The sequence below is a fragment of the Salvia miltiorrhiza genome, chromosome 1, assembly GCF_028751815.1.
Source record: "Salvia miltiorrhiza cultivar Shanhuang (shh) chromosome 1, IMPLAD_Smil_shh, whole genome shotgun sequence".
Lineage (NCBI taxonomy): Eukaryota > Viridiplantae > Streptophyta > Magnoliopsida > Lamiales > Lamiaceae > Salvia > Salvia miltiorrhiza.
In genome coordinates, this window is record NC_080387.1 from 22,300,557 (window position 1) to 22,314,339 (window position 13,783).

At 40.0% G+C, this 13,783-nt stretch overlaps 2 protein-coding genes across 3 annotated transcripts; one reads left to right on the forward strand and one right to left on the reverse strand.

Moving 5' to 3' along the window:
- The first annotated feature begins 5,203 nt into the window (after positions 1–5,203).
- Positions 5,204–8,023, forward strand: LOC131007023 (uncharacterized). 2 transcript variants are annotated; one of them, XM_057934175.1, is made up of 7 exons: positions 5,204–5,596; positions 6,593–6,708; positions 6,820–6,935; positions 7,032–7,116; positions 7,181–7,267; positions 7,380–7,628; positions 7,720–8,023. In XM_057934175.1, the coding sequence occupies exons 1-7, from the start codon at positions 5,466–5,468 to the stop codon at positions 7,791–7,793; spliced, it is 858 nt and encodes a 285-aa protein (XP_057790158.1). In that variant the 5' UTR covers positions 5,204–5,465; the 3' UTR covers positions 7,794–8,023. The 2 variants fall into 2 exon arrangements, with proteins under 2 accessions (XP_057790158.1, XP_057790157.1); XM_057934174.1 differs by having other exon boundaries at positions 5,211–5,596; positions 6,593–6,935.
- Positions 8,024–10,541: 2,518 nt separating this feature from the next.
- Positions 10,542–13,376, reverse strand: LOC130999654 (putative inactive disease susceptibility protein LOV1). The gene has a single exon (XM_057925288.1). The coding sequence runs from the start codon at positions 13,374–13,376 to the stop codon at positions 10,542–10,544; it is 2,835 nt and encodes a 944-aa protein (XP_057781271.1).
- Between the last annotated feature and the right edge of the window lie 407 nt (positions 13,377–13,783).

Genomic DNA, 13,783 nt, shown 5'->3' on the forward strand with positions numbered 1-13,783 from the left:
CCCGGAACCCCTGACTGCTATCACTTCGCCGTGGCCATTCATGAAATGGGGGATGGATATTGTAGGCAAACTGCCCACCGCACCCGGGCAGAAGGTATACATGTTGGCAGTGACCGATTATTTCAGCAAATGGATAGAAGCAGAGTCTTTCCACCAAGTTCATGACAAAGAAGTCAAGGGGTTCATATGGAAGAATGTGATCTGCCGGTATGGGGTGCCCAAGGAGATCGTCACGGACAACGGGTCCCAATTTATAAGCGCGGACTTTCAAGATTTTTGCAAGTTTTGGAACATCAAACTAAGCTTCTCAACGCCAAGATACCCCCAAGCCAACGGGCAAGCGGAGTCTTCCAACAAAACCATCATGAACACCTTGAAGAAACGACTAGAGAAGGCCAAAGGCAAATGGGCAGATGAGTTACCAGGCGTACTATGGTCCTACCGAACAACTACAAGAACATCAACAAGGGAAACACCATTCTCCCTCGCCTATGGGATGGAGGCAGTAATCCCAACAGAAAGCGAAGTACCTACTGCCAGACATGAGCTCACGACAGACGACGGAAATCAAGAGGCCATGTGCCACGAGTTAGATCTCCTCGACGAGAAACGGAACAAAGCGAATATCAGATTAGCTTCCTACCAACAAAGCATCGCCAGACACTACAACAAACATATCCGCACTCGCACATTTAAGCCGGGCGATTGGGTGCTGCGAAAAGTGTTTCAGAACACCAAGGAAACAAATACGGGCAAATTGGCCCCGAATTGGGAAGGACCATATCTGATCACCAAAGTGGTTGGACGTGGAGCATACAAGTTGCAATCGACAGACGGACGTGAAATCAACAACAGTTGGAACGCCCTACATCTCAAGCAGTACCACGCTTGACCCTAAACTCTACAAATCTCACTTTATTTCAATAAGGTCTTCCGAGACCCATGTCATCTACTACAATTACTGACCTTTGCATGCAGGTCAGAACTACATCCGGGCTTGATCCCTTAAATGGGTATGTAGGCAGCTCTAAGGAGCGCAGCCCCCCCTCCCCCTCACCCTCCTCCTCCTCCTCCACACCTCGCCAGAAATGGCCCTCGCCAGAGAAATAGCCTTCATCAGAGAAATGACCCTCGCCAGAGAAACGGTCCTCGCTAGACAGCTGGCCTCCGCCAGAAAAACGACTCTCGCCAGAGGAATGGCTCCACACCCAGGGGGGAAAAACTTAAAAAGCAAATGGCGCAAGCCCATTTCACCCCGCATACATTGAATTTAGCCTTAAGTTTATCAACTAAGCCCAAATGGGGGAGATAAAAAAAATTTATGTCAAAGGCTCACGCCCATCTCACTCCGAACCTCTTGAATTTAGACTTAAGTTTCAAACAACTAAGTCTAAATGGGGGGAAGAAAACTTCATTTAAAAGACGCAAGCCCGTCCCACCCCGAACGTCCTGAATTTAGACTTAAGTTTCAAACAACTAAGTCTAAATGGGGGGAAGAAAAACTTCATTTAAAAGACGCAAGCCCCTCCCACCCCGAACGTCCTGAATTTAGACTTAAGTTTCAAACAACTAAGTCTAAATGGGGGGAAGAAAAACTTCATTTAAAAGACGCAAGCCCGTCCCACCCCGAACGTCCTGAATTTAAACTTAAGCTTCAACAACTAAGTCTAAATGGGGGGAAGAACTTACTTATACAAGGCACAAGCCCGTTTTCACGAACTTGAGGTAAAGACCCATCGCGTCCATCAGCGCAAAGTGCGCCTCTCTCAAACTGAAAAATTTTCGCTTTGCCAGAGAAATGGCCTTCGCCAGAGAAATCACGTTCGCCAGAGAAATGGCCTTCGCTAGAGAAATGGCTCTTGCTAGAGAAATCACGTTCGCCAGAGAAATGGCCTTCGCCAGAGAAATGGCTCTTGTCAGAGAAATCACTTTCGCCAGAGAAATGGCCTTCGCCAGAGAAATGGCTCTTGCCAGAGAAATCACATTCGCCAGAGAATTGGCCTTCGCCAGAGAAACCACACTCGCCAGAGAAATGTCTCGTGTCAGAGAAACGGCCTTCGCCGAAAAGATCACCAAAAGAGCGGGGAAATATCCCGCCTAAGGGCAAATTTACTCCTATGTCTTCGACCACGCGAGGCGCATGTTTTAGCAACGAATTTACTATCTTACCTCCAACATGGGTTTATAAATAGCCATGTACGCGTAATCTGAGACCTACGCTATCTTCGCTTGCAACACTACAGCAATTTACTCTCGTGCTCTCAACAATCCAATTATCCTCTCTCACCTTTCCAATCAAACACTAGGTACAATTTGCGATTCAACAACAATTCACCGATTGATTCTATATCTATTTCATTTATGATTCATCACCACCGTAACATCCAACACCATTGGATACATTTTGGGCCTTTGAAAGTGCCGCGATTCTAGGACGCCCAGTGTTATGTCACCCCGACCATTTAATTCCATGTTTTTTCCGGCTCACCTGTTTCACGCGAACTACCGGGAAGCAAAGAAAAGGGCAACGCCCTGCTCACTATGCGCACTCTATACAAGTTAAATTGCACTCCATAGTTAAAAAATTATACCTATGGAGTGGGGGACAAACTGTAGTGGATAAAATCCGACTGACCAGAAGTCAGCGAAACCCTCGCCAGAGGGATCAGCGAATTCTCTACTCGGGGCGACTTTCCTGCTCGCCGCGATTCCTCTGGCGCCTCGCCAGAGGAGTCAGCGAAGTCCTCGCCAGAGGAGTCAGCGAAGTCCTCGCCAGAGGAGTCAGCGAATTCTCTGCTCGGGGCGACTTCCCTGCTCGCCGCGATTCCTCTGGCGCCTCGCCAGAGGAATCAGTAAAGTCCTCGCCAGAGGAGTCGGCGAAACCCTCGCCAGAGAGATCAGCGAATTATCTGCTCGTGGCGACTTCCCTGCTCGCCGCGATTCCTCTGGCGCCTCGCCAGAGGAATCAGCGAAGTTCTCGCCAGAGGAATCAACGATTCCTCTGCTCTGGCAGAGGAGCGACCCCTCTGCTCTGACAGCGGCATGATCTCTCTGCTCGGGCAGAGGCGTGACCCCTCCGCCCTGGCAGCGGCACCATAGTAAATACCTCGACACGAAAGCAAACAAAAGGAATTATACGCTTACGAAAACCTAGTCAAACGTGGGTGACTAGGTCAAACGAAAGTCGCGGAAGATCATTTCTTAAAAATTCGGAGCCGCTAGGGTTTCAAAGAACATTCCAACAAACCCTAGAAGAGCAGCGACTTGGAGAGAAAGAAAGAAACGAGGTCAGGGATACGATCCCCCAAATATCGGAACGACCAGGGTTTAAGGGGACGTGCCAGCAAAACCCTAGCCGTCAGGCCTATACCTATATATACTACTTCATTAACACAATGGAAGGGCACGCCGTCATTAACACTCAGAGTGATATTTGCGATAATTCTCATTCCAACACATTTTCTAGCATTCTTCTGCATCCACGCTCCCAGCCTTAGGTTTTCCGGTGATCATCACAACCGGAACGACCCAACGGCCCTCGCTTACTGCTCAATCGCTCTCAACTCCGTCGACCAAATCGATCCGATTCACTATTTCATTTACTTTCCATTGCTTTCAATACAATTTTTCATTATCATTTACTGACTTGAGCGTCGGAGGCCCTTCCATCGACACCCCCACCGGTGCTCTTCGGAGGGCTCTAACGTTGCTAGTGGTTTCAGGTTGCTAGTGCCCATCGATTCAGACGTTGCCGACGTCGCTTCCGTGATTGTTGGATTCATCCTCCACAATACATAGTTGATGTTTTACAACTGTGTCGTTGTCGATGCAACTATGTTTCTAACTACACAGTTGAGCTCAATTGTGCATGGATGCTTATGTTGACTGTGTCATTGTAAAACACAACTGTGTAGCTAAGAACACATTCATATCTCCCAGTTGTGTCCTCAAAATCAAGCATTTATTTGTATTTTATATTTTTCACACTCAATGTGGTCTTAGACGTGAAAAAACTAAATTTTATCATTAAAAAACAACAAATGTCATTTACAAATACAACATAGTCAACATAAAAACCCATGCACAATTGAGCTCAACTGTGTAACTAAGAACACATTCATATCTCCCAGCTGTGTCCTCAAAATCAAGCATTTATTTTATATTTTTCACACTCAATGTGGTCTTAGACGTGAAAAAACTAAATTTTATCATTACAAAACAACAAATCATGATTTTGATATCAATATAGTCTTAACTGTGTCATTTACGTAGAGGCTACTGTGTACTGCAATATTATCACAAAAATCAGAAAATAAAACATACAATCGATACATTTGCTATGAATTTAACATACATACCTAAATACAATCAGAATCCCCAAAGAATTTAGCCTAACCCAAGTGTTTTTCAGATAAAAAAAATCACGGATTTTTTACAGCAAATTTTCGTGGGTTTTCACCCATAAGAAAGAAAAGAATGAGGAAGAAGAACCCTAAACCCACTTTTCATCCATTTCTTCACCAACCTACCTTACATTAACATTTACTATCACATTAAATTCAGCTGTACGGTACAAGACAACCTGCGAAAATCAAAGAATGAAGGAAGAAGAAGATATGCAAACTTTGAGTTCATTAATGGAGAAAGAGAGAGAATGAGAATGAAGAAGAGAGAGAATGAGAAGAGGTTGGTGGGTGAAATAAATTTATTTTCCCTTTATTTTTATTCACCAATTAGTAAGGGTAACAATGTACTTTCAATGGTTTTTTATCCCTAAAGTCATCTTTTATAAGTGGTGGCTATATAAGTCACAAACTATCTCATTTTGGCTAAGGAAGGGAATTCTCACTATTTTTTTTGAGGCAGCTTTTTAACTATATTTGAGATGAGTACAAATATACAAATTTTTGTACTTATGTGAACGGCTAAATAATTTTAACCTCTATGTTTTAATTCATTATCATACATGCTTCATCACAACTAACTATTATAAACATCACAACTAACCATTATAAATAAAAGAAAGAATCCTATATAGATACATAAAATTATTTTTATAATTTTTATTTATAAATTATAACATAAACTGATATTGTCTCGAAACTCGACAATTTAAGATTACAAACTAGTTAGCAATAATATGAAAATAGACGACTCTTCTTCCTATTCCAGTGTATTTAATATACTGACCATTCATTTAATAAAATACATATAAATCAAATTAATTTACAGAGATGTTATGTTACTACCCAAAGCGTCCCTATATATATTCCCTCTCTCCCTCGAGGATGGTACACTTGTCATGGCATATAACCATATTTCGTTGGCTTCATTACATCATTTGTTTTTCTGTTGTGTTTTTTCCTTTCCATTGATCCCATTCCCATCCCTCCCAAGAATTTAAGCTTTCGTTTACTCAACAATCTTTCAAATCCGATATTGATTTTCATCTTTGCCGATGAACAATGGCGATAATGGATCTATTACGAAACAATCCCAACTTTGGAGGCCAGACGTTTAATTCAAGAGGCTTATTCCCGGCAAAATTAGGCGGCTCTTCCGCCGCCTACGCCTTCGCTTTCGGGGCTTTACTTGGGTAAGCATGTTCATCATCATCATCATCGTCATGTATCGTTGTCGTCGGTTTACATAAATTCTGAGTGGAAATGGTTTTTATGCAGATCCATAAACATGAGTTTTTGTGCAATTTGATTAATTGAACACAGAGAAACTCGAGCATAAGCTCTTGTCTTGTGAGTCACATCTACGACTACTATAACATACATTAGTTATTTAGATTCTAATTTTGTAACCATAAAGTTTGAGCTTGCCATCGGCACAAGTTTAACTCTAGCTTAAGCTTGAGCTTGATAATGTATCAATTCAATAACACTCTAAGTGAGTAGAAATTTTGATGCCATTTCCTTATTGTTTTGAAGGATTGCATTTAATTAGAACGTTGATTATTAGGAGGTATCTTGCTTAACTGAGTTTGAAACTACTGCATGAATAAGGCATTTGAGACTAGTAATTATCCTTTTTCTCATTGCAATTTATTAAATTGTTAAGTTTTGTTAGAATTTAACTTCTCTCATGCTGGCCAGTGTTAGCCTTGACATTATTGTGATTGTGAGGATGATGTTCCTCTGCTGAACACAATGTGTGTGTTCTGTTTATGAGCAAGATGGTGTCTTGTTAAAACTACTAGCATTCCGTGTTTGATTTGGCCCACGGCAGCTGATCCTCATCTGTTTGTGGAGAGTTGGAGTTTTGTGTTAATAACGAGGGGCGGAGGGAGTATATTGAATGGGAACTATTTCTTATAAGTACCAAAAAATTTATGAATCCACCTTCATATGCACCTTATGGAACTGGGATTTTGTGTTATCTCACGAAATGAAACGCCTATGCTTGCCAATATGCTAGTAGAATTTTGATTTGCCATAAAACTGAAGTCATCATTAATCTTGGCAATTTATCTTTATGGAACTGATAAATTTGCAACATGAAAATGCTTACTGAACTATTCTATCACTCCTGAATCTCTTAGCTGAATTTACCTTATATACTTATGTTGGTCGATGGGTTTCAGCAATGGAGTGACGCAATATGCTTATTGCGATGCTGGTGCCACATTTGGCGAAGATTACCTTTCTAAAATACGGACTGCCTCTGGAAAAATCTTCCAAAATGAGGCACTGACATACAGTACGAAGCATTATGATTTTGAGATGAAGCCACTATTCTCAGCTTTTCATTGGAAAACTCTCGCACTGACATCATTGAGGTCGTTTTCGATATTCTATCTTCCTCTTCTAGAACCGCACTTATGCATGGAAGAGGAGGATGATGACTTTCTAGGAGATGATATGGAAGAAAATAAAATAGACTTGGTTATTCCTTTCAAGAAATCAGTGAGACAAATAATGCTTGAGGTGAGAATTTCTGTAATCTCCTTTTCATAAACTTGAATTAATTACTTATCTGGCTGGAGGACTAAGTTAATCTCAGGCTTTTGTCAATGTGCTCAGACAACAATAGTTACAACAAGACGCGTTCTTGAAAGATTTGTAGTTTACTACGGTTCACAACGCATGGCTTGGAAAGTTCTCAAAGGTATTGTCAGTTGTTTAATTTCTTGTATAGCTTTCATATACTGATTGTATATAAACTCTTGCAGATGTTCCCAACTCCGCCCTTCGGAAGGCTGGAAGAGGAATGCCGACTTTCACATACATATACCGTGTGAGCAGAACCACTTTTAGAGGTCATATAACTTTTTATCCGCGCCTTACTTTCATTATCAAGTCATGATATGTTGTTAACTCTTGTCAATTCACCTTATTTTCTTTCTTTCTTTTCTTGATTGGTGTCAATAGGACATTTCCTTGGAGTTTTAGCTTCATGGATCGTCCACGTTGGCATCGATATCTATCAGTTCCTTTCTTCTGTTTCGAAAGCCAAGAAAGCCATAGATACAGACACCCTTGATACAAGGAAACAAGTAAGAATTCTTAGACGAAAGGTTTCTGGTGCCACTGTCGGGTGTTGTGCTTCACTTGTCTTCGCCTCAGTAGGGGCCGGGATAGGGGCAAGTTTAACTCGGCCTTCGGTAGGACAATGGATCGGTAAGAGTCGATTATCGGTTTCTGCCTTCACAAGACAGATTTGAAACTGCACAAGGCAGTTAGTCATTTTGCAGTCTGTATTTTTGTGCAGGAAGTGGCATTGGGGATGTGGCAGGGCCTATTATCATCGCCTTCTGTTTTGAGAAAGCTCGTGGTGGTCTCTAATGCCTCTTTCAAGATGAAGATGTTAATTTATCTCATGTGAGATTTTGAATTTGCACTAAGCTAGCATAGTGCATGCAGTTTGCTTGTTGATATTTAGTAGATAAATTATTTATTAAAGAAGTAGTTGCTTGGGAGAAGATGAGTAAGAACTTGCATATCGAGAACCTTTACACAATTCGGAAAAATGTGCATCGAAAAAGCTTTGTTAGTGCATTTCTTTTTTTGTGAAACTCACAGTAGTGCATTTTTCTCAACTTTAAATTTCTTTAAACTCGACGTTTCTTTTACCAACTCTATAAAATCCTCGCAATCATATTTAGAAAATCCTTCATCATGTTTTTTTATTTCATAGAAATGCGGCTTTAATTGCGACCGCTCCTGAGTGTTTGGTAGGACGATTGTTTTCTTTTTTATTTTAGTAATGTAATTTTAGTTATTATTTATAATTATAAATTAAAAATAAATCAAAATATATATTGGCGTATAAATATATGAACTTTATTCACTTTTGACATGAATTTTAAAACACAGTTATAAATACATGAATTTTAAACTTATTTAATTTTGATTTGTTTTTCATTGTTTTCTAAATTAAAGTTGACTTGGAACGCTTGAATTTTGACGTGGACAATTTCTCTCTATAAAAATTAATCTTCACTGTTCAATTTTTGGCCCGTTTTCTATATTCTGAATTTCTGAATTTGGCTTTTTAAATGATGAAATTGACTTTCTAAATTTGTGAAATTTGTAAGAAAAATTTTATTGTTCGCTTTCATATTTTAATTTTGAGTTATTTTCTTCTAACAAAAAACAACATCATCGTATTTCAGCGTCGAATTATCCACAACAAGATTCAAACATTACAAGTCATCTTTAATTTGAAAAAAATGAAGAATGAATCAAAAATTAAATAAGTTTAATACTTGTTCAAAAAAAAGTTATGTATTTATAACTATGATTTAAAGTTCATGTTAAATACTAAAAAGTGAGTAAAGCTCATGTATTTATACACAAATTACCCTATAAATAATAATGTAAATAAAATTAAGAAATATACATAGATATATAAAGGGAGTATGTATTATGTACTATAACCCTAAAAGAGATAAGAAATTGATTTATCATTGGAATTTGGAAGAGATATTAGAGAAAAAGTAGTTTGAGTTTCTAAAGTTGATATAATATTTTGAAAGTTAAAAATTAGCTTCATAGTTGGAGGCCCATGAGGGAGACAAAGAATTCCACAAACCAAAAAAATGATGGGTCCATAAATAATACATTCTTCGTCTCAATAATGATGTTTCAAAAAAATGGAGCACCAAAATTTTAAAAATATAAATAAAATTAATGAAGATAAAATAAATAATGAGAGAAATACAGAGAATATTGAAAAAGTAAGAGACAGATAAAGTAAATAAAGAGAAAGATAGACGGAATAGATAAAATAATTTTTTTTTTTTAAGTAAGACTAAGACATCATAAATGAAATGCTAATTTTATTTTTGAAACGTTATTATTAGAATGGAGGGAGTAAAATAAAAGTTGGACATATTTATGTTGACGGACGAAAATGACAATATCTGTGCGAGTAGTTTGCATTTTGTTGCCTGTATTTTCTGAGATAAAAGGAGGAAAAAAGGAGCTGAATCGAGAAAGGCGAAAAGCAAAGTGAGCTACGATTTCTTATTTTTGAGGCTATTTATCCTTAGTTTTGGTGTTGTTCGTAGCGATTCAAGATATTTACATGGATGTTATATTGTGTTTTTGTTGAGGTTTTCTCTGTATCTCATATGCTCAAATTAACAGATGTATTTAGCGATACTTGTTGATTTCCATTTTATTTGAATCTAGTAGAAGCCTAGAACAAATTTTTTGAGCTGTGAATTGCGGTTTGTTTGAGGGATTTGCTGTTTTGATTGTCTTCTTATTCAAGTGCAGAAATGTGATAAAATTAGTTTGTATGAACTATGAAGACATTGTTACACGATTTGAAATTTGTCTAAAATAATCAGAAAGAAAGGGCAAAACCAACAAAAATCGAAGTATTGGAGATAATGAAGCTGTCTGTTATCAGATAAGGAAGCTAATTATGGATAATTTATTACAATCTTATAGTTTTCATTCATCTGATGTAAATCAAGCGTTTCTTTGCGATTTTTGTTCAAGTGTTTGCCTAGAATCCCGAGGAAGTGTTTGTTTATTTGTATGAGTTGGGATGTGAGAGCATTATGTGTGATCTTAGACCACCTCGCCCTTTATGAATGGAAGTATCTTAGCTTTCGGGTTTGAGAAGTTCATTGTTAAGTGACTGTTACATCTTATAGCAATCAGCAAATTAGAGTTTATTTGTGTGACAGGCAGTATTCTCGTTTCTGCCATATATCTCACCTTATAATCCTTACACACAGACACACATCTGATATTAATGTGCAGCTTGTGTGGTGCACAATACCAGAAAAGTATGATTATAGGGATCAACTGATATGGTACATATTTGTCTTTCAAATTAGATGTAAAGTTGAATTATGAATGCAAAAGAACTTTTCTCTAACTTTAGGAATGTGTTTCTGAGTTCAGTTTATATAAACTAAAGAGGAATGACAGATGCTGAAGAACCCATTACATTCTTTTAGGTGGGAAAAAAGAACATTCAACACAATATGATTTTTAAACAATCCTCATTAACAAAAATAAAATAATAACAATAATAGTACAAGAATCATCCAAATCTTCAGCTCTGAGATGTGCTTAAAAATCTTTGGTGGAGACCTTGAACTGATAATCGCTCTCAATGTTTTCCTTAAATTCAGGGGGCATGTTGTTTAAGATCAAATCTTGGAATGTTTTCTGCTGCAACAAGCTGCTCGGAAAGTTTGCCAGTTTGGGACAACATCTGATGTTGACCTCTTGGAGTTTCTTCATTGCACCGTCTTCCACTTCCCATTTCTTGAGACCTTCGAGCATCCATAGTTTTAGCACCTCAAGATTCTTAAATCTGTCACTCGAGCAGACCATCGTCTCTCCAAGGTATGAGTTACCGAGCAGCCTTAAAACTGTTAAATCTGGGAGCTGTCCAAGGATTGGCATGGGATCTTCGGACAGAAATGACAATGATAATGTGAGAACCTTAATATGAGGTGGGAACTGATCCAATGGAGGAAGTTGTTGCAACTTCCCAAGTAACCTCATGTGAGAAAGTTTTACCAAGCCTGAAAACGGCTTTAAACTAAGATCTGAAGGTTTCCCAAATTCATCATTGGATCGCAGCCTCAATGACCGGAGATCTGTTAGCTTGGAAATCCAATCCACCAAAGCCTCTGTAGATGGACCTCTGCCTTGAGACTTGATGAAACGAAAAGAAATGCCCAATTCTCTCAAGTGTTGCAGCTTGCTCAAACCATTTTGAATTGGGCTCTCGTGGCTGACTGATAATCCCCAGAGAGTCAGGAGTTGTGGCAAGGACCTGTACATGTGCAGAAGCGTATCCTTGTCTAGATGAACATCATCGAGATTGAGATGCTGGAGCTTTTTCAGTTTCCAAATAGTGGGCGGGATTTTGTCTATTCTGGTATGCTTCAGGTCTAATGTTTGAAGATAAGGGAGTTCACCAACCGATTTAGGAAGCTTGTCTAAGAAAGTCCACCTCAATCCTAAGTACCTCAAATGAAACAAGTCGCCTAGATTATCTGGCAAACTGGGTTGGTATACGCCCTCAAGATCAAGAACTCTGAGCAAGCCGAGCCCTTTGCCCATTTTGCTAACAAGAGGGCTCACATGCTTTGCTTGAGTATCCTTTTTCTGTAGGTTGAAAGATATGTAAGACCTCACATGTCTCATTTGAGAAGGCTCGGGTTGGCCATTCCTGGCATCAGCATACTCGATGAGTCTACGCGTACCAAACCGACTATCTGATCCAGGATGAACATGGAAGAGGTGGATATCTTGAGCCTGTTCCAACAAGAGGTCGTGAATGGCACCTAGCAACTGGCACCTTCTAGCGCTTCCATCTGACCGTTGTTTGGACACCATTATCAAGCTGCGCTTGACCAGATTTTCAAAATACTCTTGTGCCACATCTTCTTGGAACTTGCCTTCTTTCTGTGGTCGTTCCACGAATCCCTCCGCAAGCCACAAGCGTTGCAGTCTCCTCACTGGAATGTCGAGTCCTTTGGGAAACAGTGTCATGTAGATGAGACACAGTTTCAGATGGTGATCTAGATCATTGTAGCTCAACTTCATAATGTCCGAGGCTTGCCATTTTCTATCGCTGTTGAGTGTTTCGGACCACTTTTCTCTGCCCTTCATCGACAACAGACTGCCGAGCAGAACTATATTCAAGGGCAGCCCTTGGCAAGCCTTAATAATTCTCTTCTTCAGAGGCTTTTCTGGATCTTTTAGTGTGCCCACCTTTGTCATGAACAAAGTCCAGCTCTCTTCAGGGTTCAGCTTCTCCATATTATACGAGTGCCCCTTTAGATCTGCATGCTTCACCATTCGCTCATCGCGGGTGGTTAGGATTATCTTACTCCCATTTTGTTGATCTGGGAAAGCATCTTTAATTCTTTTCCATTGATCCGAAGACTGAACTCCATCCAGCACGACCAAGTATCTCTGACCGGTCAGTTCCTGCGCCAGCCTCTCTTTGAGAGACTCCTCATTGCTCCCATCTTGCACTTCCGATTTCTTCACCTGGTTCAGCAAGGCGAGCAACACGTCCGTCGTCATAGATTCCTTGAAAATGTTTGCCCAAGCAGCAGCCTTGAACTTGTTTTTGATGCTTCTGTTGCCATAGATGGCGCGAGCCAGCATTGTCTTGCCTGAGCCCAGTTCGCCTACAATGGAGATTATCTGGTGATCCGGATTCTCCAGCCTAAACTGGAGATCTTGCAGCTTGCCTTGGTATCCGACAATGGATAGTTCTTCCTTATTGTAGGAATAACTATACATGAGCTTCGAATGCTCCCACCTCTCTCGCATCATTGAGGCATTACTGCGCGAGAGCACTTTGCAGGAGTTGTTCCTGCGTAGATTTGTTGGCCTTTTGTGTATGTTTCCAACATCGGGACTGCTCTTGTTGCGCCACATGCTTGGGCTCCCAGCATCAGTTTCTTCATCAGTGGAAGTCTCTTGATGATCTTCTTGTTCATTATGTTGCTGCAGGCTTCTATCTCTGTTGCTGGTGCTGCCGGTTGTGCTTGTTCGACTGTTGAGCTTTTTAACCTTTGTATGAATGTTGTAGAGTTTGGAGTCGAGCATTTTGAGAGCTGTGAATTTCTTGGGGAAGAGGGCATGATTGATGAGGCATCCCAGATTCTTCCTCTGGCGGTTGAAACGAAGGGCGAAGGACTCGATTGAGTCCTCGATGGAGTAGAGATGGCCAAGGTACTCTTGGCTCAATTTCTTGATTTCTTCAGCCTTTGGTTCCTCGTCTGAGCGCCAGCTCGTTTTCTCGATGGTCTCCTTCATCCGCTGGAGGCGGCGTCCGATGATCTTGTTGCTCGCAAATGACTCATCCACCAGCAGGTCCCTTAGTTTCTGGAGCACCACAGATGCAACTGCATCAACAGCCAGCTTCTCACCCATGCTTGGTTTTATGATGAATGCACTATATTGTGTGGTTGGAGAGAGGGCTAGAAATCTGAGTTTTGAAGCTACAAATGATCACGATATATCACAAAGGTTTAAGGAGGGTTTGTGAGTTTTGTAGCTGCTTGGCTTAAAGATGAATGAGGTATATATGTATATTTATGGAGAGAGGGAGAGAGATGCACTTTCTATACGCGTTTTCGTAGAAGTGAAGAGGAAGAGACAAGGTTGGTCGTTTATAAGATTGAATTATTAAGGCAATATCCTGGAAAATTAGTACCACTTTTGGATGCATGTGTGAGTAGAAAAAGTAGCTGGTCAAAAAGGACTTCTCTATCCTTATTGTTTAGTTTGATTCTTTGTACTAAAAATAAAACAGAAATTGAATTATTATTTTCTTATTT

What these genes read in the sequence shown, in the direction of transcription:
- LOC131007023 (XM_057934174.1), top strand. Translation starts at nt 5,466, where the DNA reads ATGGCGATAATGGATCTATTACGAAACAATCCCAACTTTGGAGGCCAG. An exon ending in GCTTTCGGGGCTTTACTTGG is followed by an intron (nt 5,597 to 6,592) that starts GTAAGCATGTTC and finishes GATGGGTTTCAG; the next exon opens with CAATGGAGTGACGCAATATG. An exon ending in GAGCAGAACCACTTTTAGAG is followed by an intron (nt 7,268 to 7,379) that starts GTCATATAACTT and finishes TGGTGTCAATAG; the next exon opens with GACATTTCCTTGGAGTTTTA.
- LOC130999654 (XM_057925288.1), bottom strand. Translation starts at nt 13,376, where the DNA reads ATGGGTGAGAAGCTGGCTGTTGATGCAGTTGCATCTGTGGTGCTCCAG.